Below are 23,732 nucleotides of genomic sequence, written 5' to 3'. Positions count from 1 at the left end.
ATTTTTTCCTCAGCAGGATTTTCCAGACGAAGGAAACAGAGAAGGACCCACACCCTGGGAAGTTCCCTGTCCTCAAGTCAACCGTCCCTGTGCTTCAGCAATTTTCTTTCCCCAAAGGGCTCCGAAGGGGCCCGGGGACAGGGCCCTCCCAGGCACCCGCAGCGTGAAAGGGCAGGACGAGGGAGGAGGGCCTGGGCCCGGCGGTGAGAAATGACGTCCCTGCCCCCATCACCTGCCCCGCCCGGACGTCCTGCCCAGGACCCAAGAGGGTGGGCAGCGCGCAGAGCCTACAGCACATAAGCAAAAGACATCCTGTGCTGGCCGACAGAGGCCCCAGCGCAGCAGGGGGAAGCCAGGCCTGGACACTTGTCAACTAACATGCATCATCCCATCGGGGATCGACTGAGCTACAATATCAAGCTCATTTTTCCTGAACCACACCTAACAGGCTTACCTTCTTGTCTTCCTTAGTCTTTCTAACTTGTCGATGGGGACCGAAAATGTTTTGCATCCCAAAAGCCTTCCTGGACCAGTCCCTCCTCTGGGTGCTCAGCGGGGGCTGCACCAGGCTGCCCCCCACCCTGTAGCGGTCGGCGGGGATCTTGCTCATGGGAGGGGGCAGCGTGCCACAGTTGACACTGGACCACCCATCGGTGGAGTCCGTGTACGACTCCTGATCGCTGGCATGTCCGCACTGCCACTCCTGCAGGACGTGCACCGGAAGCCACCGCTGGCCAAAACCCCCACCGTGGCCGGCAGCGCCCCTCTTGGATGGAGGGACCGAGCTCCGCAAGGAGGCTGCGGGAACCTCCGCGTGAGCAGCGGGTCCCAAGTGCTTACTGAGGTCCCGGCATCTGTCAGCCTGCGGAGCGGCCTCGAACGGGGGCCCCCCCTCGGCGTCATGGCAGAAGGCCCCGTTCCAGGGGGCGGCCCAGGGCTGGGAGCCCCTCCCACCCGCACCCTCCCAGCCACCATTGCTGGGGCCGTGCCTGCTCGAGCTGGCACCCAGGTCAACCACAAGCACTCGGCTGCTTCTCTCCTCCTGGTGGAAATTCCCAATGCCACTGTCACTGTTGCTGCTGGTGCTGGTGTTCTGGTGGGCGTCCGCATCTCCGTCCACAAAGGCCCGGGCCCGCACCCCCTCGATCAGCTCGCCCATGTCTCTGTAGAGCACGGAGATGAACTGGAGGACAGGGAGAGAGGACACCGGGAACTCAAGACAGCCGTTGGTGTCGGGGTCGGCCGTGCACTCAAACCCAAACCGCCGAGCGATGCCTTGATGGATTTTGTGGTTGAACAAGTCTGGGTCCACCATGAACACGTGGCAGGAAGTCCGCAAGGCACCCTCCTCCTCGTGCGCCAGGCTCCCATCATCACTGCTCTGCATGGTCACAAGCCCAAAGAGCCTCCTGTCATCCGGGCACACAGCACTGAAGGCCAGCTTCTCGGCCGGGTACTCGGCCAGAATGGCGGCCTGGTCGGTGCACAGCTGCACGCGGTCGTGCAGGACCCGCATGGTCACCAGGGAGTGGATTTTCTGCTCGGCCCGCAAGCGCCGCAGGCAGCCACGGATGGCCTGCAAGCTGTCCGACTCTAGGTTGCAGCTTGTGGAAGGAAGTTCGATGGAACCTAAGTAGCCTACGACCATGGCAACGTTCAAAATACTTGCATCTAATGCAAAATCTTCATGATTCTCGGGTCCGATACTGAAAACGGAATCATCATGAATAACTTTTGATATTTCCTCCTTAGAGAGCAGGCTGGGATTCGGATGACTTACACTTTCACGTCCAAGGTCAAATCGCGCAGCGGCTGACTCTGAAAGGGATCTTTGTTTCAATTTCAAGGGCTCTGAAGTGCTTGCACGAAGACTAGGATTTTCAAAAATCATACTGAAAATCCCACCGGACCGCACCTCTTCAACCACTCTCTCTGCCCTGCTGATACCAGAGGCCTTGGAATCAAGCTTGGGCTTCAACCAGCCCTTTCCTTCATAAAATCCAACCTCTTCGTCACTGGAACAGGACTCCACATGGCCCACACCTTCACCGATCACCATGTGCAGGACGCCAGAACACTTCCCAATCAATTTCACCACATCCTCGTGGGACGCTTTCTTCACATTGATTTCGTTGACAGCGAGTATCTGATCGCCAGCACGGAGGCCCACGAAATCTGCGGGGCTCCCTCTCATGACACAGCTGAGCACACAAGGCGCCTGGCCAGAAAGGGTGAATCCGTACCCTGCTCTTCCTCTGGCCACCTCCACACTCCTCATGCGAGGGGGCGCCGGCCCGTGAAGCGGACGCTCCACTGCGTCCCCTGCTCTATACATCCCGATGAGCTCGCAAGACCACGGGCATCGTTCTTTACTCCAGGGGATCCATCGTTCATGGAAGGCTGGACGCTACCGTACTTCTTGAAATGCCCTGAGGAAGAAAATAAACAGCTTGTTACTAAAGATCCCATATTTCTATTGCTTACGCATAGTACCTAAACATAAGAAAGGAACTCATCCCAAAAACCATGACAGAAAGAGTCTCTGGTTACCACGGAAATGTCCCAGTGAAGAAGCAGTATCTACATACAGTCCACCTAAGTCAGGCTAAGAAATCTCCCTCCAGACTAGACCGTGTTTCCCAGAATTGACACCCTTTCCAACACTGACATGAGGCTAAGCCTCCCTTAGGTTTGAGAAATCCAGGACTGTCGCAGGACCTGGACCGTTTCGCCAGCCTTCTTCTTCCTGTCTAGGCGGATAGGGAAGACCCCTCGAGACCCTTACCATTCAAAGTGTGGTCCGAGGACCAGCAGCCCAGCAGCGTCCGGGAACAGCCGTGACACGGGCTCTCAGGCTCCCCAGCAGACCCAGCACATCAAAGTCTGCACTTGAACCCGAGGGGCAGAAGCAGAAGCAGGGCTAGCTATGGGCTTGGGTAGAAAGGTGCCTATTTGGTCACAAACGCCTCCTTCACAAGCAGCTCTCCATCAGGGAAGAGTCAGCTTATATCCTCTCATATTCCACCGCCCTCCTTCGATTGATGTCTTCTGAACAAGGTACCATGTTGGGAAAACGCATGAGTCTAAAACCGCCTCAGTCAACTACAGAGGCCATCGGATAGAACAGATAAAACCACCAAAGAGAGCAAAGGAATATGATCCTTAATTGTTCCAGGGGATGACTTCATCATTAAAAGGACTGGTTGTCAGCAAACCTGTGTCAGGGTCCCAAGACCACCCCAGGGTCGATGACTCACTAGGAAGACGCATGGGACGCAGCATATAGTCGTGCTCGTGGCCGGGATTTATCCCAGTGAACCCATACAGAGCAAAATCAGCGAAGGGAAAAGGTACGGGTGGGGGGAATGGGGGGGACGAAGTCCAGAGGAAGCAGGTGCCAGCTTCCAGCACCCTCTCCCGGGGAGTCAGGTGGGACACGCTCTGTTCCCGGCAGCGCGTCGTGACAACACGTGTGGGGTCTTGTCTGCTGGGGAAGCTCGTTAGAGACGCGGAGCAGGGCTCTCGCTGGGGCTGGTCCCGCAGGCCCCTCTCCCTGGCTCGGCCCAAACCGCAGACCCCCAGGAGGAAGGGGTGTCGTCACCGAGCACAGCGTTGGCCCGGACGGGGGAGGCACAGCTGAGGAGCCGGGAACGCTCCTGATGGCCAGGACCGGACACCTGTGCTGCGCGGGCCTCTCGGAGGGCGGCTCGGGCCCGCGGCGGAGCTCCTGCTGCACAAAGCTCTTCAAAGATCACTTTAAAAAACAATATAGTAAATCATGTTATGGACCCAAAATATTATAGAGATCATGTTTTTTAAGGAGTGTATGTTTTTTAAGTAACTGTTTTAGGCTGTTAGGAGAAATTCTTCATTTTGGGAAAGGCTTGCGGTCACAGAAGCATAATTCCAAGTACTGCATAGCCACACACGAGAGAAGGAACTGGAGGGACTGAAGGGTGTGCTCCGGGCTGACCCCACCGGCAGACGCAGGGGCACAGAGGACACGGTACGCAGGGTGTGGGTTTGATAAGATCATCCCTATTGCAAGAGTGATGAAAGAACAATTTATTTCTAAACTACCATACTATTTAATACTTATGTGGTGATACATGAATCATTTAAGTATTATGACTGGACATTTAACTATTTGATATTCATCATTAAAAACGTGTATATTAAAGTTGGCCAGGAAGAGTGTTTGTGGGTCTCCTCACTGGGGCTCTTCCAGGCTGAATGGTATTCCCCCACCAAATATGCCTCACCCCTCCCCCACCGGGGAGCTGGGAAGTAGCCTCACACAGCCAGAGACCTCGCGGCCATGGTCAGCTGCAGGCTCCTGACACAGGAGGTTATCCTGGATGATCCGAGGAGGCCCAGGCCACTGGCAGAAGGGCCAGAGTCACAGAGAAGCAGAGATCAGAGTGGCAGGCTGCGAAGGTAGAGGAAGGGCCACAGAGCTCACGAACAGGGCCCCTCTAGAAGCCAGAAACGGTGAAGAAACAGACCGTCCCCTGGGGCCTCCAGAAGGAATGTCCCTGCAACACTGTGACTGTAGCAGGTGAGACTGACTTTGGACTTGCCACCCCCCCAGAGCTGAGAGAGAATAGAGTTGGGTTGTTCTAAGCCTCTAGGTTTGTGGTGATGGCCTCCGCAGCCACAGAAACTCATGCCAGGGGAATCGCCCTACTGGGGGGAGGGGGCACACAGGTGCAGGAAACAGCACAACGGGGCTGCCGCTGCGCCGGCCCTTGCTGGCCATCACTGTGAACCCTCCCAGGACAGAGGTCGGCGAGGCCCTGTGGCGCTCCTCCAGTGACAGAAGACCACCTGGCTGTCTCCGCCAGCCAACAGGTGTCGCCTCTATGAAAGAAAGGATTTTCCAGTTTTACATGCAGAATTATTTTGTAATTCATCCAAACATCAGAGTCCTTGCACTGTACAATGTAATACCAAGTAGCAGTCTTCTATGTGCTTGCACCAAAAAAAAAAATTGTTTCTAAGTCATATAAGTCATACCTTAATACCTATAATCACATGTTATAAGTTCAGCCTACAGGTGAATTTTTCCTTAAATTGCATCAGTTAATAGTAAAATGAGCAGGCAGTGAAATTCAGAAGAAACCAATAGGACACAGTTTCCAGCTCCCACTGGCTTTCTCCCATCCGGGCTGCTGAAGTGCCAGCTCCCGGGTCCCTTTCCTCCACCAGGAGACTCTGGATGAGTAGGTATGAGCCACCTGCTTTGACAAAGTCCCTGCCCCCGCCTACACCAGGTGCTTCTGACAGGTAGCAACACATGGAATGCCCTGCCTCGAGATCAGCTGCTCCGGGCTGAATGTGTGTGTCTCCAAATTGACGGGACGTTGAAATGCTACCCCCCGGTGTGCCGGTATTTGGGGGAGAGCCTTTGGAAGCGATCAGGTCTAGATGAGATCAGGAGGGTGGCGCCGTCAGGATGGGGAGGAGGAGATGAAGGCCCTCCCCGCCTCCGCCCCTGCTCTCCATCAGGTGAGGACAGGAGGACACAAGAAAGCGGCCACCCGGAACCAGGAGGTGCCCTCACCAGACACCAGACCTGCGGGCACCTGGGCCTCGATATGCTTCCAGCCGCTCAGCGGGCAGTGTTCTGGCAGCCCAAGCTGACAAAGACATCCTCCAATCCGGCCTCCCCGTTGTGCAGGAAAGGGAAGCAAGCTCAGAAAGAAGCGACAGCTTCCTCACAGCATAGACAGGGGGCACGAGGGTCTCCGCAGTACGCCCACTGCCGGGATCAGTCTCTCTTGTCACCAAATGACATGGTCATTCCTTTACCGACGCGTTGTTCAGACGAGCAGGACCTAGAAGCACATGTCAGCTGTCTCCCGACTCCTCTCTAAGGTTTAAATCAGAGTAAGACGGTCCCGTCCGCTGAGGTTCTCCACTCACAGCCACCGAGTGAGTGCCTACCCCATGCGCCGCAGCGTCCCAGACCCAGAAGCCCCCGAGAGGGGCCTGGCCCTCAGGAGCCCACAGGCCCCACAGCCTGGGGGGGAGGGGGAGGAGCAAGATGGGGCGAGCCACCGCCACCCTGCACGCTGTGCTCAGGTGCCCCGCAGGAGGAGAAGTCTGCAGGCAGAGCACGCACGGCTCAGCCTCCATCCCCACCCACGCTGGGGCGCATCTGTGAGGGCAATGCCCCAGTGCACCTGATTCTGCCACCAAAGGCTACAGACATTCCCGGGGCCGAAGACCAAAGCCGTGCAGAACAGCAACAACAGCACGCGGGGCAGGAGGGAGGCTGAGAACTTCCAGGCAGGGAGTGCCCAACGCACCAAAGACGAGCGGGACATGCAGAAGAAGCACTGACCGTGGGGGCCTTACATGGCGCTCGGTGCTCCATGCCTGGTGCTCAATGCTCGGTACTCGGCACAGGCCAGAGCTGTCCTCAGGACTTTACATGTGGTAACACGTGTGTCCACAAGCAACGCTGCTACGAGGTGGGTACGATTAGTCCCATCTTGCAGATGAGCAAATGGACACACTGAGAGGTAACCTGTCAAGGCTGCACAGCTAATGGGCGTCACAGGTGGACTGGAACCCAACTCTCTCTAGCTCCACACAGAGGGGTCCTCAGCGGAAAGAGAGACAGCCTTGGGGCTGAGAGAGCAGGCACTGTCCACCTCCACAGTCCCTCCCACAGCCCAACCCCTCACCGCAGGAGCCTGGCAGCACCGTGCCACCCTCCCTGCCTGGGACCCAGCCACCAGCAGGCCCCGTTCCTCCCCTCTCCCCCAAAGCCATTGTGTCTGGGCGCTACCTCCAGCCACCACCCAGGCACTGCCACGGCACCAAACAGCCCCCAGGCACCACCTCCCCCCAACTTCCCCTTGGGGACATCCGGTGCAGAAGCGCTCAGCCACCAAGAGGGTCGACCCGGAGCTGCCAAGAGGAGAAGTGGGAACAGGGGAGAAAAACATGTGGATAATGCGGTGACAAGTCTCTGCTCATCTGTCACTACATCGCCCACAGAAGGCAGCCAGAAAGGGTTCCCCAAATTTGTAGGGTGTATTTGGGTCATATGACTTAAATTATACATCATATGGAAAACACAACATTCTCTTCAGAGAACCCTGGAGGCAGCTGAGACCGAAGCCAGACTTAAGCATTTGGTAGGATGTCTGGCCTTGTTTGATGTCAGAAAAAAGTGGGAAAGGAAGACGGAGAGAAAGAGCAGAGGGGTCCTGCAGTTACCAGAGCAGAGGGGACACTCCCCAGCCCCACCCCTGTGCTCAGGGGACAGGCCACTGGCTCAAGCCCCACTGACAAAGAAAACATAGCAGTTTCATTATAAGCCCCAAACCACAGTCATGCTGAACCTCAGGGAGTGGTCTGCAAGAGCCTGCTTCTGTAGGAGCAACGGGTTACCACAGCCCCAGTACCACAGCTCCAGTGATGGTGGGGGCAGAGAGGATGGACAAATGGATGGAAGGATGGATGGATGGAGGGATGGATGGGTGGATGGATGGTGGATGGATGGGTGGATGGATGGATGGATGGATGGGTGGATGGATGGATGGATGGATGGGTGGATGGATGGGTGGATGGATGGATGGATGGATAGATGGGTGGATGGATGGGTGGATGGATGGGTGGATGGGTGAGGGACGGACAGATGAGTTGGGGGATGGGTAGATAGGTTAACTGAATTCATTAGTGATAGTCAGTGTTTGCCCAATAAAACCTGGTTGGTGGGTTGGTCCAAAAAATTAATGGACCCTTTCCCCGAGCTACAGAAAAAGAAGAACCTTGAAAACAAACTGCCCACCAAATGCTAAGCAGCGTAAGTGAAAGAAGTCCCATCGACTTTTTAAAGCGACGAGACGGGTCTTGTACAAAGGAACAGAATCTGCCGGAGAACACGTGAGAACAGCAGAGCCCAGCCTGGGAGGCTCTGTGGCTCCCCGCCTGCATGCGGAAGAACAAGCACGTGAGCAGTGAGAAGGGGGCAGACAGGTGAAGCTGGGGGGGGGCTGGGTCCCCAGCAGGGTTCCAGTGGCCACGCCCATGGTGTGCTGCAGCCTGCCCGAGCTCCCCCCGGGCAGCCCACACCTCCAGTACTTAGGCCAGGAAAGCGATGTTGTTCAACCCCCATCCCCAAGACCTCCAATCTGTGGCAGCTCTAAAAGGTAAGCGGGGCCAGACAAAGTAGCGTGTCCAGTCTCAGCACATTAGCATGATGGTCACCGGAGAGCAAGGGAGGCGCGGAAGTGAGGCATTCACTCTGTGTCTGAGTCTGTCCCATGGCCACTCCTGTCAGAATGAACCGGACACCCCTGATCTGGGAGCCATCCCCCATTTGTACCATTTGTTTGACTCCCAGGGTTGTGTTTCTTCTTATCCATCCATGATGCAAGCTCTAGCCCGGTGTGGGGCTGGCACAGACCGCACTTGTCCGAACCAGCCAGCCAGACCGGTGCGCAGTGGGCGAGGCTCCCAGGACAGCCCCCCGGTGTCTGTGGTGTTGTCCTGAACATGAAGAATCCGATAAACACCAACAATGTGTAAACAAACCCCCAGACATCCTAGAGGGGTGGGATGAAGCCCCAAATATACCAGGCAAGAAAAATTTCCTGTGCTCTCCCTAAGACTTCTTGGACTTTGGCACCAAAGAAGGAAATTCTTTTAAAAGGAGCGCTGGACAGACAGCACCTGCGTGTGTACAATTTGACACTCCTCCCCTGAACACCAGAGGCACTAAAATAGCTAACACAATCGAGTGAGCTGATGTTTGTGTGCATGCATTTCACAAATACCTAGGAGCACCTCCTCCGTGCAGGCGCTCTTCTAGGAAGAGGGAACAAGACAGACAACAGGGTCCACCCAGGCGAGTCTGTCGCGGGGGAGCCTGTTCTGGGGCAGCCCATCCTGGGAATCCCATCCCGCGGATGCTGCCCTGGGGGAACCTGGCCTGGGGAAGCCTGCTTTCTGGCCACCCAGCAGTAGTTAAGACAGAGTCCAGCAGACTGTTGCAGTCAGGGCTCTTGTGTGGAACTGGACCTGAGAGGACCAGCCCTGCCAGTCCTGTGACCTTGGTCAAGTGACGACCTTGATTATGTGTACGGTAAAGACCCCAGAGCCACAGCTGAGGTTGTGTCCGCTGAAATCATGCGTGAGAAGGGGGGGCCTGCCCGGGCTTTCGTTTCCATCCTTGCCGGCACTCTGCACCCATCTGAGGAGCCACAGGACCCCACGCACTTCCCCAAGAGCAAGAATGTGCTGGTTCTTACCCCTTGTCACCGGCACCAAGCTCACAGCACCCTCCCCTTTGGAACGGCCCTTCCCAGACCACCCACTGTCCACAGGGCCCATCACAGGCCCAGGTCCATCGGCTCGCTCCCCTCCCTGACCCACACATGATGTGTGGCTACGTGGGCGGTCTCTGTGTTCACGTCTACGGGCCCCCTGAAGCATAAGAAGGCATTCAAGAAGCACCTGCTAAGCCACTAAATGTGGCTGAAACAGCCTTCCCTTTCTCTGTTAGAATTCAATCATTTTTGTTCATAGCATCTGAAGTTTTGAAAAAGAGCAAACATGACTTTTGTAATGAGAAAAAAAATAAAAATTAACTGAAGCATGTGATGAATTTTACATGTAAATCTTTGTCATACAAAAATGACGGTGGACTTCTCTCTGCAGACCCACATCCAACCCGCCCCACCACTGGCCCGGCGAAGACGCAAGAGCGGAGACCCATGCCCCACGGTGTGCCCCCCGTTGCTGTGGGGTCTGCCCCTACCCCACCGGCTCCCGCACAGGAGACCACGCCAGAAGTGCAACAGGGCTGGGTAAGGGCAGGGTGCATCCTAGTGGCCGCAGAGCAAGTCACATGGCACGGGCTGCAGGTGCAGCGCGAGGCAAGTGGCCACAGACAGCAGAGCTTGGTGGGCCAGGGATGAGCAGAGGCCATCGCGCCCCCCCATCCCCACCCCGTCAATCAGCAAGAGTCTGAGCAACACCAACTCAGAAAAGGGTAAAGGGATGAAAGGAAGCAAAAATCAGGTTTCTGACACGGGGCATCTGGGTGGCTCAGTCGGTTAAGCATCTGACTCTTGATCTCAGCTCAGGTCATGATCTCAGGGCTCAGGGTCGTGAGTTCAAGCCTTGTGTTGGGTTCCACACTGGGTGTGGAGCCTATGGAAGGAAGGAAGGAAGGAAGGAAGGAAGGAAGGAAGGAAGGAAGGAAGGAAGGAAGGAAGGAAGGAAGGAAGGAAGGAAAGAAGGGAGGGAGGAAGGGAGGGAGGGAGGGAGGGAGGGAGAAAGAAGACAAAATCCCATTCTGGCACGTTTCCGAGCTCCCTAAGGTGAAGCTAGGATCCACCCCCATTCCCTGTTCCCAGACCCCATTCCCTCTACCCCTGAACCCCTGAACTCAGCTCCTCCAACGAGGGCTGTCGGCCCAGATCAGCAGGCAACAGATGCAGCCTCCCACCCAGCAAAGTCCCAGTGCAAAGGGCAGCATGGCGGCCGGCAGCCAGGACCGCGTGCTGCCCCCTGCTCAGCTCACCTGTCCCTCCCGGGGGTATGACGCGGACCCGAAGGGGAGGTCCCAAGGTGCAAGTGCCAGAGCAGACGGACGCCTGTTTATAGTGAAGGAAGGAAACAATCACCAAGAGAGTTCTTAACCAAGGCAGGTACCTGACGAGGGTACGGCATCCCACGTTCGCAAGCAACGCAAGACAGAAAGCCCGCGGGTGGAAAGCCAGTCATACGACGTGAATCAAAACGGCGCAGGAGAAGGGCACTGACACTGCAATGAGCACTCCGTCCGGGCTCACCTCTCCTGCCCCCTGTTGCGCCCCTCTGGCACGGCTGGGCGCTTCTCCCTGGGGGGGCTCACTGGAACCTCCTCGGAACCCCCTTCCCCACTGTCTCACGTCCTGCCAGCCCCCCTGCCAGCAGCGCACTCTCCCTGTGGGCCCTGATGTTCCCGAACGCCGCCGCCTCGCCTTCTGCCTCAGTGCAGGCAAAGTCCCAGTGCATGTGGGGTCAGGGAAAGCCGGGGGGGGGGGGGGGCAGAAGCATGAACGGAGCTCCTGAGAGATGAAGGGTGAGCCCCACAGACCCTCCCCTTGAACAACGGGGCCTCCAGGGAGCTGCTCACGGCCGCCGTCTGACCCTTCAGGAGCCCAAGACGGAGAAAGGCTCGTCTCAAAGTTATCTGAGGGGGTGAGCACCAATGCGATTCACAGGAGGCCCAAAGATTGGCCAGAAAACTCTATCAGCAGAGGCACTGGCAGCTTGAACTGAAGTGTCAGAAGCAGTGCAAAATGAAAACTGGACACCGAAGCCCAAACCCTCAACTGGCAGGAAGCAGGCTAAGCGGGCCTCCCCTCCAAGCATGTGCCGTCTTCAGTGACAAGGGGAGGATGACTCGGAGAGGGGGTCAGAAGCCCGGAGGCAGAGTGAGAGCTGCTGTCCCCAGACCCTGAGACCTAACCAAGGCACTCCCAACACGCACCAGGCCCCCACGCCCTGCCCCCCTCGTCTTGAGCAGGAGTGTCCCTGGCGGCCATCCCACGCCTGTGCCAACAGAGTGCCCTGGTGTGGGTGGAGGGGCTGAGAGCTGGCCTCTCTAGTCCAGGATGGACAGGAAGCGCACTCCAGGCGCTGGATCGAGGAGCCACATCCGGGATGCACACGCACACCTGCCGCTGATTTACATGATGAAATTCGCGCTGAGCTGACGAAGTCAAGGGAGGTTCTTAGGGGAGTGTTTTGTACGTGGCGGGGGGCCCCACTCACTGGGGCCAGGGGCTGGACAGTGGTAGAGCAGACTGACACCTATTTATATTTATGATATAACTCAATGATGCCCTCCTGGTCGCCCCACCCTTGGCAGCCCCCTACCCCTGGGGCCTGGGCTGGACCTAGTGCCTCACTTCTAATAAGCAGGGCAGAAGCGATGAGAAGCCACTTCCAAGATAATTACAGAGACCGGCTTTTGTCCGCGCGGTCTCCCTCACTCGCTCAGCCCCGTGGCAACAATGTCCCTGGCCAACAGCCGGCAAGGTCGTGAGGCCTGCCAGCAGCCACGTTAGATCACAGGCCACCACCACCGCGTCAGCGAGCCTGGAAGCAGACCCGCCCCACTCAGCCTGGCCAACATCTTGATCACAACCTTGGGTGAGACCTGGGACAGAGGACTCAACTAAGCCTCAGATTCCTGACCCAAGAAACCGAGAGATAATAAGTGTTGGTTGTTGTAAGCTGCCCTGTTTGGGGGACTGTTTGTTACACAGCAGTAGATGATTAGGGTTCCTTATAATGCAAAATATGAATGTTTTCATTTGATTTGTGATCACTGCTGCTATAAACACAGACAAAACGGTGCTAGATTTATTTCTAGGCAGCAATGCACGATTAACTTTCTCCAAGGGTTCCCCCCAACTAATCTGCGATGAGGTGATTCAGGAAATCCAACCGCACACTCCTGAGATAAACAGACTACGAATGGGACAAACTGGCCAAGGACAGCGACCGCATCGGATGACTCCTTAAGCACTGCGGCCTCACAGCTATAACCATGACAATCCCATTTCACCACCGAGGACACGAGGCCCAGGCGCGCTGCCCACGGTCAGTCACGACTCAACGCAGACGCAGCTGACTGACCCCAGGCCGAGCGTGTCCGCACGCGAGGACCTCCTGTGAGGTTCTGCTACCACCAAAATTATTTCCCTAGACTCTCAGAGAGTCTAGCTCGATTCCTCAGTAGCTGCATCTCCCACATTTGAACACCAGTCTAAGCTTAGGAAGCCGGTGAGACACCACTGAAGTCATCAGTGAGCCTGCTTGCTGAATAATTTATAAAAGGCTGAACAGAAGAGCACAAGATATACAATGTTCCGGGTCAGCACTTTGTGATTATGCAGACGTTTCGCGTGGGGCCTTCTTTAATGCCGGTTCTTGAGGGTTAACACTTCAGAGTCCAAAGAAACCAAGAGATCAAGCCGCAGGGGCTCATATTGGGCTCGGTACTACAGGTGCGTCCCCGTCCGCCCTCCTGGCCGGGCCCCTTGCTAAGCAGCCACGAGCCACAGGGGAGCCGAGGATGCACCCCAATAGTAATGCAGCTCTTGGAAACAGGAACTACAGCAATTAGAAGTAATGAGGAAAGAGGACAAAGAAATAAGAAAAAGAGAGAAGAGATTAAAGACTGGCAACTTGAAGAAGGTTTCATCTCTTCCAACACATCAGAAAAAAACATACGTACAACGACCACCCCCAGGCTAATAATGTGAAAAGGAAACGGAATTCCGAAAATACTATTACGGAGTTGAAGAAATAGTTATGCTAATGTCATCCTTACCAACCTAAAGAAAGCTTGAAACATGAGCTCTAAACTTACCTAGCTTCCTCCTTCAGGAGAACATGACACCAGTGCATTTTCATGGCACCGAGCCAGTGGCGGGGCTGGTGCAGCTGGGCGCCCAGCTGCACCCTCGACCTCCTCCGGGCCTCGCCTCGGCCTCCCCACCTCCCCAGCCACAGTCAGAGCTCAGCGGCAGTGGGAGACGCGCCACGGCCGCAAGCCCGAGGCCCTCCAGACACAAGGGCCTTGTGGGAACGGGACAGCACCCAGCAGCATGGCTATGTCCCTCCCACTCCCGGTGTCCGACCTACAGGCCAAGGCCTGGCTGTATGACACCTCCAACCCAGCACTTGCCCTTTCTCTAACACATGAAGGACAAGCTCTAGATTTGGCACAAAGACTATCATTTAAATTAAAAAGGTCCATTTTACTGGTTCATGTATCTTTCTGAGTGATCCGAATCGTTTGGAATATTAAGTTTACATCAAACAAAATCTGTAGGCTAACCAATTAAGAGAAGTAAATGTTATATGCTCTCTCATCTCAAAGAAATAAATAAAAATGCAAGACCTCCGAAGATTAGGAAAACGCATTCTTTTTTTTTTTTTTTTTGAAGATTTTATTTATTTGACAGAGACACAGCGAGAGAGAGGGAGCACAAGCAGGGGGAGTGGGAGAGGGAGAAGCGGGCCTCCCGCCGAGCGGGGAGCCCGATGCGGGGCTCGATCCCAGGACCCCGGGATCATGACCTGAGCCGAAGGCAGTCACCTAACGACTGAGCCACCCACCAGGCGCCCCAGGAAAATGCGTTCTTTAATACTGGCTGGGCTCACACAGTGCAAAGAAGATGGGACAGAGCACCCGCAGCCAGGGCGACACAAAGACACACATGCTGTGACCCGGCGTCCCCATGCACACGCGGGGCCCCGGCCACTGGCCTGACCCACTGGCTCTCACCTGTCGTTTTGCGTTACTCTCCGCGGTGCTGGGCTGAACAAAGATACTGAGGTTGGTGCATTTGGATGTAACGTCTTTTATTGACATCGTATTAAGAACACTTTCTACACAAGAAGGAATTTAGGAAAGCTCTCGATCAGGGAAAGCAGCAGCTCAGCAGAAGGCAGGCGGCCATCGGCCAGGTAGGAGCCGGCAGCAGGGATGGCAGCAAAGGGCAGGGCAGGGGGGAGGCTGGCTGGCGGCCCGCCAGCACCCCGCAGCTGCTGGCTGGCACCCGCCTCCTGTGCAGCCTCCCCGGCAGTGCTGAGTCCCCCTCCTGCTCCCTCAGAGCCTCCTGCACGCCCTGCCGCCACCTTGCCCCCCTACACCTGCCCTCCCCTGCCCTCAGGCTCATCTTGAACCCAAACCCCTAACACTCCCCCACTTCTCTCGGGATCCAGCCTTAACTCCCAGTCTGCCTGCCGAGGCCACCTGAGGCAGGCCTGGCCTCACGGCCACATGACTGCCCCGCGCCTCCTGCATCCGTGTGCTCACTCCTTCCCTCAAGGGCTGTGGAGTGGCTTCGACGACGGCACCAGGTAGACAATTACAAACAGTGACCAGTGAAGGCCCCTGGGGGACAGCAGAGCTCATCAAGCCAAGACCACCACCCACGGAAGGTCAGGGGGACACCCACAGCCCTGACCCCTTCTGAGAACACACTCTTCCCCCAGTGTGCCCTCTCGCATCCCTCCACTTCCTCCAATCCCCACCAACCCCCCAACTATCCTGCAGACCAGGGGGCCCCCCACACTCTGGCCATGTCTGCTGTCAGCCCAGGCGCGGCACCACGCCACCTTCCATGCCCTTCTGAGGAGCTCAGACAAGGGCCTGAAGCCACAGCTCGCTCCCACCCGGCCCCCACTGCCAGGACCGACCCCCTCCAGCCGCCAGCTCACGGCTGGCTCTGTAGCCAATGGAACTGTGGGGCTATTTTTGGTTCCAGAAACATTTCTGCTCAAGAGTCTTGGAGTACTGGAGGTTAAACCATCTCCATTTTCCCCCCGTTACTATTTGACTATTTCTTCTTACCTCTACTTGATATTTATTTCTACCTGTGGCAGTTCAACCAGGGCCAGAGGGACCACAGAGCTGTCGGGTGTAACAAGTAAACAGGACACCCAGTTAAATCTGAATTTCAGATAAAAGACGGGTAACTTTCAGTCTAGGCATGTCCCAAATACTGCACAGTATATTTTGTCTGATAAATCTAACTGAAGAGACAGAGGAGGCTGCAGCACTCACGGTCCCTGACTCAGTATCCCTCTGCTCTTCCTCGCTGGGGCCTGGCTGGCTCCATTACCCCCACCCGGCATGTCACCTCCGCTTCCCCCCACACCAGCCCCGGCCCCTCACAGCAGCTTCCCTGGGCGACATGACAGTGGCAGCCCAAGGACAGGAGGAGACAGGCCAAGCCCAGCGTCCACCCACCCTGCCTGACCCCCCGCCTCACTCAATCCCCTGCCCTAGGCTGCCTCCCTGCCTCACCCCCGGATGCCTAGGAAGAACAGAACAATTTTCCTCGTCAACAAAGGGCCTCATTTCAGGCCTCCCACAGGACATTCTCCTACCCACGTACAAATCTGGTCATTCCCTACAGGATTCAAGAGGAACATGCAGAGGAGTGTTGTACTGTCCCCTGTCTGGTCCTTTCATTAGGGCTGAAACAAAGCTTTCTGCTCTCCACGTCTTTCTCAGTTACTCCCAAAAAGATAAGAGAGTCTGCAAACACGCCAAGTCCCGGGCCCACTTCAGCGAGGTGCGTGTGAGGGAGAAGCGGCGTCAGTCCTGCCCACGGGGAGGCCAAGGGCAGACCCTGTGTGGAAGCAACCAGAGGAGGGGTAGCCAGAGGCGGTCATGTGGGCAGGAGGCCCCAAGCCCTGGTGACCCCACATGGCTCCTCACCTCCCAGGTCCGGGCAGGATGTCGTGGGTTGAATGGTGGCCCCAAAGACATCAGGCCCTAATCCGCAGAACCCGGAAACGTGACCTCCTTTGGAAACAGGATCTTTGTGGATGGGCTTAAGCAAAGGATTCTGCAACAGAAGATGGTCCTGATGGTCTGAGTGGGCCCCAGACACCATCCCAAGCGTCCTTAGGAGAGGGAGGCGGAGGGAAGATCCAGCGCAGGCAGGGGAGAGGTCCTGAGAACACAGAGGCAGGGACGGGGCGGGGTGGCCACAGCCCAGCTGCCAGCAGCCCCAGAAGCTGGAAGAGGCAGGAGACGGGGCCTTCCCGAGAGTCTCCAAGGGAGCCCAGCCCTGCCCACACCTTGACTTGGACTTCTGGGCTTGACAACTGCAAGAGAATAAATTTCTGCTACTTTAAGCCCCCCAGTCTGTAGTGCTTTGTGACAAGGACCGCAGGAAACTAATCCGGGGGGGGGGGGGCGCCAGGGACCCCGCCGCCTCCTGGGGCCTGAATGCCCCAGCTGCACAGGGAGGAAGCTGACTGGCTGCTAAATGCTTAACTCCACGGAGCTGGCCTTCTGGCCGGACTCCAGGCAACTAGGGGTGCGGGGCTCTGGCAAGCGGGGTGGTCTGGGCACCTCACCCGGCCCTAGGACCTCCTGGGGCAAAGGTGTCCTGGGTTGGGCTCCTCTGGGCTGCACTTAAGAGAAGCCACAGAGCCCACAGCCTGCCACATGGCAGGAGCTTGATAAAGATGTGCTCCGCAGGGATGCTTGGGTGCCTCAGTCGGTGAAGCATCTGCCTTCAGCTCAGGCCATGATCTCAGGGTCCTGGGATCAAGCCCTGGGCCCGGCTCCCTGCTTAGTGGAGTCTGCTTCTCCCTCTCCCTCTCTGTTCCTTCCCCCTGCTTGTGTTCTCTCTCTCTCTCAAATGGATAAATAAAAAAGCTTAAAAAAAAAAAAGAGTATTCCAAATATTATTTATGCCCCACCCCCAAGCTGCTTCGCAAAAATTTGTGTTTATTTTAAGTTCATTAAAAAGTCTTCAATTTGGGGGATAAAGACTAAAACTGTAAATGGACAAAACGTTCACAATCACAAGCAGAAACTATCAGACTGCATAAATGAGCAGGACTCAACCATAGGCTTTATAAGAAGCTGACTTTGAATATAAGAACACACACAGCCTGAGTAAAAGAACAGAAACAGTAAACGGGAGAGAGCCAGAAGGGCTATATCTTAGCATCAGACTTCAAAGGCGCCTGGGTGGCTCAGTCGGTTAAGCATCCGACTCTCGATTTCGGCTCAGGTCACAATCTCAGCGTGGTGAGACTGGGCTCATGCTGAGCGAGGAGACTGCTTGAGAGTCTCTCTCCCCACCCCGCCCCTACCCCCTTCTCTGAAAAATATATCAGACGTCAAGACCAAAGCCCGGCTGGTTCATCAGCAGAATCACTGTCACAAGTGTGTGAACTTAATAACAAAGATTTGAACACATGAACCAAACCTGAAAGAACTAAGGTAGAAACAGACAAATCCAGTCAGAAAAAAAACCTTTCTCGGCAACTGTTAGAACAACCCAAATCCCTACCACCCAAACATCAGAAATAATACAGGAGATGTGAACACTACATAGTGTTTCTTCTATGTGCCAGGCATAATTTCAGGTGTTTGAAATTAGCCATGAATAACACTGAGAAAAAAACCCTGGTCTCATGGAGGACATAGTCTCATGAAAAAATAGGGGGAAAAAAGGAAAATAAGAAAACAAAAACAACTCAAAGCATGTTTATTTTCTTCTAAAAATATTATCTTCTAAAAAATAAGATCTTGCGGGGTGCCTGGGCGGCTCAGTCGTTAAGCGTCTGCCTTCGGCTCAGGTCATGGTCCCGGGGTCCTGGGATCGAGCCCCACGTCGGGCTCCCTGCTCAGCGGGAAGCCTGCTTCTCCCTCTCCCACTCCCCCTGCTTGTGTTCCCTCTCTCGCTGTGTCTCTCTGTCAAATAAATAAATAAAATCTTAAAAAAAAAAGATCTTGCATCTCTCAATGAAGAACAAGATGATACTTTTTAAAAAGAAAAGTGGAATTTGGGGACACCTGGGCGGCACAGCGGTTAAGTGTCCAACTTTTGGTTCCAGCTCAGGTAGTGGTCTCAGCGCCATGAGATTGAGCCCCACACTGGGCTCCCTGCTCAGCACAGAGTCTACCTAAGACTTTCTTTCCCTCTCCCTCTGCCCTCCTTCCCACACACACTCTCTCTCTCTCAAATAAATCCTTTTTAAAAAAGGAAAATCATAAAAGAACACTTGAAAACTGAAAAGGATAATGGAAGTGAAACAACTAAAGGAAGAGCTAGAAGACAATGCAAAGCTGTCTCCCAAGAGCCAAGCAAACATCTCTGAGGTCAGCAAGAATCAGGGGATTAGCAGGTCAGCCAGGGGATCCAAACTCCAAATAAGAGTTCCAGAAAGAAAGAACACAAGACTGAAAGCAAGACATTCTCTCAGGAGTTACACAAAACGTCAGTCCTCAGGCCAAAGGGTCCCAGCATGTGGAAGGCACAGTGATGAGAAGGAGCACCGTCACGGGCCACTTCAGAGCACAGGGCAGCGAGGGAAGCTCCTAGGAGCCTCCTGGGGCCACATCACGGGCAGAGAACTGAGATCAGAATGGCACCCACGCTAGAAACTGTAGGCAGTGAAGCAACCTCTTCAAAGTCCTGAGAAAATACTTTTCAGTATTTCAATATTCTATACCCAGCTAAACTAAAAGTAACTGAGGAGTAAAGATATTTTCAAAATCAAAGACAAAAGTAGTATCTACAGTGGGGCACCTGGGTGGCTCAGTTAGTTAAGCATTTGACTCTCAGTTTCTGCTCAAGTCATGGTCTAGGGGTCAGGGGCTCGAGCCCCGGATCAGACTCCGTGCTCAGCTGGGGGGTCTGCTTGAGCTTCTCTCTCCCTCTGCCCCTCCCCGCTTCAATAAATACTATCTTTTTAAAAATCACTGTCTACATAACACTTCTTAGTCATCCAGAGTCTGTCCTTCAACAAAACAAGGCGTGAGCCCAGGCAGGGAAGGGAGGGGTCCAGAGCGCAGGTACAGAGGTAGTCCAGAGGGAGAGCGGCCCAGGGAACCCTGCGCAGCAGCTGGGCATGGGCCTCCCCGGGACCAGAACAGACTGGGGCAGGACGCAGGACTCTGGGAGAAAACCCCCCAACAACAAGCACGGCCACGACAGGGGTGCGGAGGGATGCGTGCTGGGCGTGAGGCAAGAGAGAGTCCTTCCATAGGCAGGTGACAGGGCTGGGCGGGAGAGCAGCTGAGTGTGAGTGTCCCACGCGGGTCAGTAACAGACAAAACCTAGCGTCAGAAAGGTAAGCAATGACTACAGGCTTCACCAAAACATAGGATTACAGTGGAAAATGGAGGGGGCGGGGAGTAGGGCAGCAGGGAGAGCGGAAGCGTCTGTACCTCTGAGAGACATCCAAAGAGAATGTCTACGACACACACCAACGCAGCACTGAGCACCCGGGAGCACAGAAAGCTAAGCCCGAGCACCTCTGGGAGATGCGGGCAAGCGGACGGGACCGTGCCCACTGCCCGAGTTTCTCATCGGTCGGCTTAGCGCGTCACCCAGTGTCCTGGAAGGATGAGCAGGGCCACTGTTAAGGGACAACAGTAAGATGTGGAAAAAGAGAAGTAGCCTGGTGTGTGTGTGTGTGCGCGCGCCCCGGTGTCTGTGGGTGGTTGTGTGCTGTGTAGGTGTGCAGGGCTATGTGAGTGTGCCCGTGTGTCTGTGTGTAGACGTCTGGCTGTGTGGTTGTACCTGGGGGGGATGACTGTGTGTGGGTGTGTGTCTGTGTTTGTGTTGGTGGCTGTGTGCATGTGGCTGTGTGTCGTCTGTGTGTGTGTGTGTCTGGGGGCACGTGACTGTGTGGGCGTGTCCATCTATAAATGACTGTGTGAACAAGAAAAAAGGTGGGGAAGGATACACATCGGGGATCACCAGGATTACAGTGTTGGGAACAGCAAAGCCACTGGACGGGAGACAGAAGAAAAGCAGAACGGACAGACCACGCGTTTTTGGGGGGAAGGCTCAGACACAAGAGCTCTGCGTGGAGCACAAGCACAAATGAATCTGGTGAACTCTGAGCGGGTGACCCCCCAAGAATCATAGGGAAACGGTGTCTACGGTAAAGTGGCGTGTGCATGTGTATAGAGTACACTTCTAAAGGGAGACCACAGTTTTTATCAGAAGGTCAAGGGAGCTGGGGACCACCACCGCCCAAAAAGGTAAAAACGAGTCATCTAGCAGCCTTGAACCCCGAGCAAGGCTTAGCTTCTTTCCCTGGCCCCTGAGGAAGGTACAGGAGATGGCGCGGCGTGGAGGGGAGGAGCCAGTCCTCCCCAAACTGAAGTCAGGAGCACGGTGGCAGGCTAGACTCAGCTCCTAGCTCCCCGGACCGGGAGTGTCACCAGAGAGGCGCCAGGGACTCGGAGGTATGATTACATGCAGGGCCCGGTGATGGGAGAGGCCCCTGGGTCTGAGTGCCATCGCGGGGGTCCCCGCGGGAAGGAGCCAGAGGGAGCTGGGGGGGCGGCTGGCAAGGGCTGAGGACAGCCTCTGAGGCTGAAAGGGCTGGGGAATGGGTTCTCTCCAGCCCAGGCGCCACCTCGGTCTCAACCCAGTGACACCCATGTCGGACTTCTGGCCTCCAGAAGCTTCAGCCGCGAGGTGTGCGGTCGCTTGTCACAGCAGCCACGGGAAACTCAAGTGCCAATGAGAAAGTGAAACGTTTCTAGGAATTCCACCCAAGTCGAAGAAAGTGTGAGATGTAACATGCACAAGGCAGGTCCTTGCTGCACCCACCGCCCTCCCCGCTTCCTTGCTGGCTCGGCCCACTTTGGGCACAGACAGACGGCAGAAGACAGTATCACCAGGAAGCCAGCTCACGGTCACCTTCGGCGGGACCTCCCACGGAAGCAGCCGGCACTTCCGTCCCTCGGGTCCTCCCGCAGCCTCTCCCGCAGCCCAGCACCCCCGTCCCTCTCCTCCCCTGCCTGGCTTCTGGCCCCTGCCCTCGGACACCCTCATTCTGGAAAGAGGGGAGGAGGCCTGCCCTTGACCCCGGGGCTACCAGCCCACAGGCGCCCTCCTCCCTGCCACGCAGGCTTGGTGCCTCCCTCCTCACCCCGACCCGCCCACAGCGCCGCCACCACAGTCGCTCCACACGTCCAGCCCAAGTCCGTGGCCTTCCCTCCAGTCACCGTGGCATCCCCTGCCCCGCCCATCCAGCGGTCCCAGACCTTGTCGCCAGCCAGCTAGTGCCCTCGCTGTGGGTGCCCAAGCAGTAGGCGGCCCACCTGAGGAGCGTCCCTCGTGCCATGGTCTCTGGTCCTCAAACCCACTGGGTGAGGTGGCATTTTTATGAAACTGCACATGACAATTATGTCTCTGAAGTAAAACCGTGACCACATTCTCCTACTCCTCGCCTTCTGCCCACTGGGCTCTAGACTCCAGGACCCCGCCCCGGGCCGCACCCCAGGCCTCCCCCCGGCTGCGCCCCTCCTCTCCGGAGCACACCCCCCTGCAGGACCCCCGGCCTCCCACGGGCCCCCTCCCACAGCACACTGCGACCACAGGATCACTGACACTGGCCGCTCCCAGGGCCTCAGACACACCCCTCAGAGCCCCGAGCGGCCCACTGGCAGGCACCATTCCCGCGCCAATCCACCAGGAGCGGCTGAGGCCCAGAGCAGGGAGCCACCTACCCAGGGGCATATCCCGGGAGAGTGGCCAGGCAGGTGCCCGGCCAGGCAGTGCACACGGGGGACCTCTGTCTATACCCCATGACTCCGGGGCTGCTCTCCGCCTATACCCCACAATTCTGGAGCACTGTTTACACTCCACAACTCTGGTGCTGCTGTCTACACCCCACAACTCTGGGCCACTCTGTCTGTGTCCCGCAACTCTGGGCAGCCCTGTCTATGCACCATGACTCTGGGGTTCTGTCTATACCCTACAACTAGGAGCCACTGTGTCTACACCCCACAACTCTGAGCCACTGTGTCTACGCCCCACAACTCTGGGCCACTCTGTCTGTGTCCCGCAACTCTGGGCAGCCCTGTCTATGCACCATGACTCTGGGGTTCTGTCTATACCCTACAACTAGGAGCCACTGTGTCTACACCCCACAACTCTGAGTCACTGTGTCTACACCCCACAACTCTGGGCAGCGTCCCTCGTGCAGTGGTCTCTGGGCAGCCCTGTCTACGCGCCGCAACTCTGGGCTTCTGTCTACACCCCACAACTCTGGGGCTCTGTCTACACCCCACAACTGAGCCACTCTATGCCCCACAACTCTGAGCCGCCCTGCCCACAGCCCACAACTCTGAGCCACTCTGTCTACGCCCCACAACTCGGAGCCGCTCCGTCCACACCCCAGGACCCCTGAGTTGGCAGCACAGCCTGGACCCGGAACCCCGCACGGCGGCGAAACTGACGCTGCTGCAGTTAATCGCCAGAGTTGGGGTCTCTGGAGACAGCTCTGCCCAAACAATGCGGCCGCCTACCGGGGGCGGCCAGGAAACTCAAGACCCGAGCTGACTCGGGCCCCGGGGGCGCCCCGGCTCTGGCCCGGGACCCGGCGAGCGCGGCGGGCACGGCAGGCCCGAGCCCTCTGCCCGTCCGCCGCCGCCCCCCGCCCCGGGGCCCGGGCCCTCGGGTCCCGCCAAGGAGCGGCGGGCCCCACGGCGACCCCACAACCCGGGCCCCGGGCGGGTTCCGCGCGCGCCGAGCCCACGACAAGTCCCCGGCGGAGGGCCCAGGAACAAAAGGAGAGCGGCCGGCGGCCCGGGGACGCGGGGGCCCAGACGGGCCGGACGCCGGCCGGACGCCCCCGGGCCCCCTCGGCCGCGCTGGGCGGGGCCGGCGGCCGGGCCGCGGAGGGCGCGAGCGCGCGCCCAGAGAAGAAAGAAACGGAGGCGGGGCGGCCCTGCGCCCGGCCCGCAACCTACCGGCCGCTCGCTCCGCCGGCCGCGATCCGCTCCGCCCGCGCGCGCAACGGTCGCTCAGCCGCCGCCGCCGCCCGGCCGGGGGGGGGGGGGGGGGGGGGGGGGGGCCGGGAGGGGCAGGGCTGCGGGGCGCGGGAGAAGGCGTGGTCTCCAGAGGCGTGGGCGGGTCTCAGGACCGAGCCGGAGTGCTCGGCCTCGGGGGCGGGGCCTCGGGGGCGGGGCGGAGCCGCCGAGGTGGGGCGGGCCCACGGGGGCGGGGCCTACAAGGGTGAGGAACTGGGCGCGCGGCGGGGCTTCCAGGGGAGGAGGGCAGAAAGAAGTGAGGGGCGGGGCCTCAGCCGGGGGCGGGGCCAGCGAGGCGGACATGGGGGGGCGGGGGCCTCCCAGACCTGGGAAGGGACTTCCGCTGCGGGAGGTGAGGTGGTGGCTCAGGCCGGCGGGCGAGTCCTTCCAGATTCCC

General features: G+C 57.2%; 1 protein-coding gene across 5 annotated transcripts in view; it reads right to left on the bottom strand.

The window, feature by feature from the left end:
• Positions 1 to 23,347, bottom strand: part of RGS12 (regulator of G protein signaling 12) — a 109,123-nt gene extending 85,776 nt beyond the window's left edge. For 4 of the 5 annotated variants that reach the window (XR_012377825.1, XM_025887528.2, XM_073891356.1 and 1 more), the window contains exons 1-2: positions 23,276 to 23,347; positions 455 to 2,429 (exon numbers count right to left, since the gene is read on the bottom strand). Coding sequence is in view for 4 of the 5 variants with exons in the window: in XM_025887528.2 (XP_025743313.1) it covers positions 455 to 2,335 (1,881 nt within the window). In the remaining variant the exon portion in view is untranslated. Of the gene's footprint in view, positions 1 to 454; positions 2,430 to 2,785; positions 3,449 to 23,275 lie in introns of those variants that run through there. The other variant, XM_025887529.2, reaches the window with a different exon arrangement.
• Between the last annotated feature and the right edge of the window lie 385 nt (positions 23,348 to 23,732).

Source organism: Callorhinus ursinus, unplaced genomic scaffold, assembly GCF_003265705.2.
Source record: "Callorhinus ursinus isolate GAN/ISIS: 27379988/994484 unplaced genomic scaffold, GSC_fseal_2.0 scaffold4, whole genome shotgun sequence".
Classification (NCBI taxonomy): Eukaryota; Metazoa; Chordata; class Mammalia; order Carnivora; family Otariidae; genus Callorhinus; species Callorhinus ursinus.
Note: the sequence above shows the minus strand (reverse complement) of the source record. Positions and strands in the feature narration are given on the sequence as shown.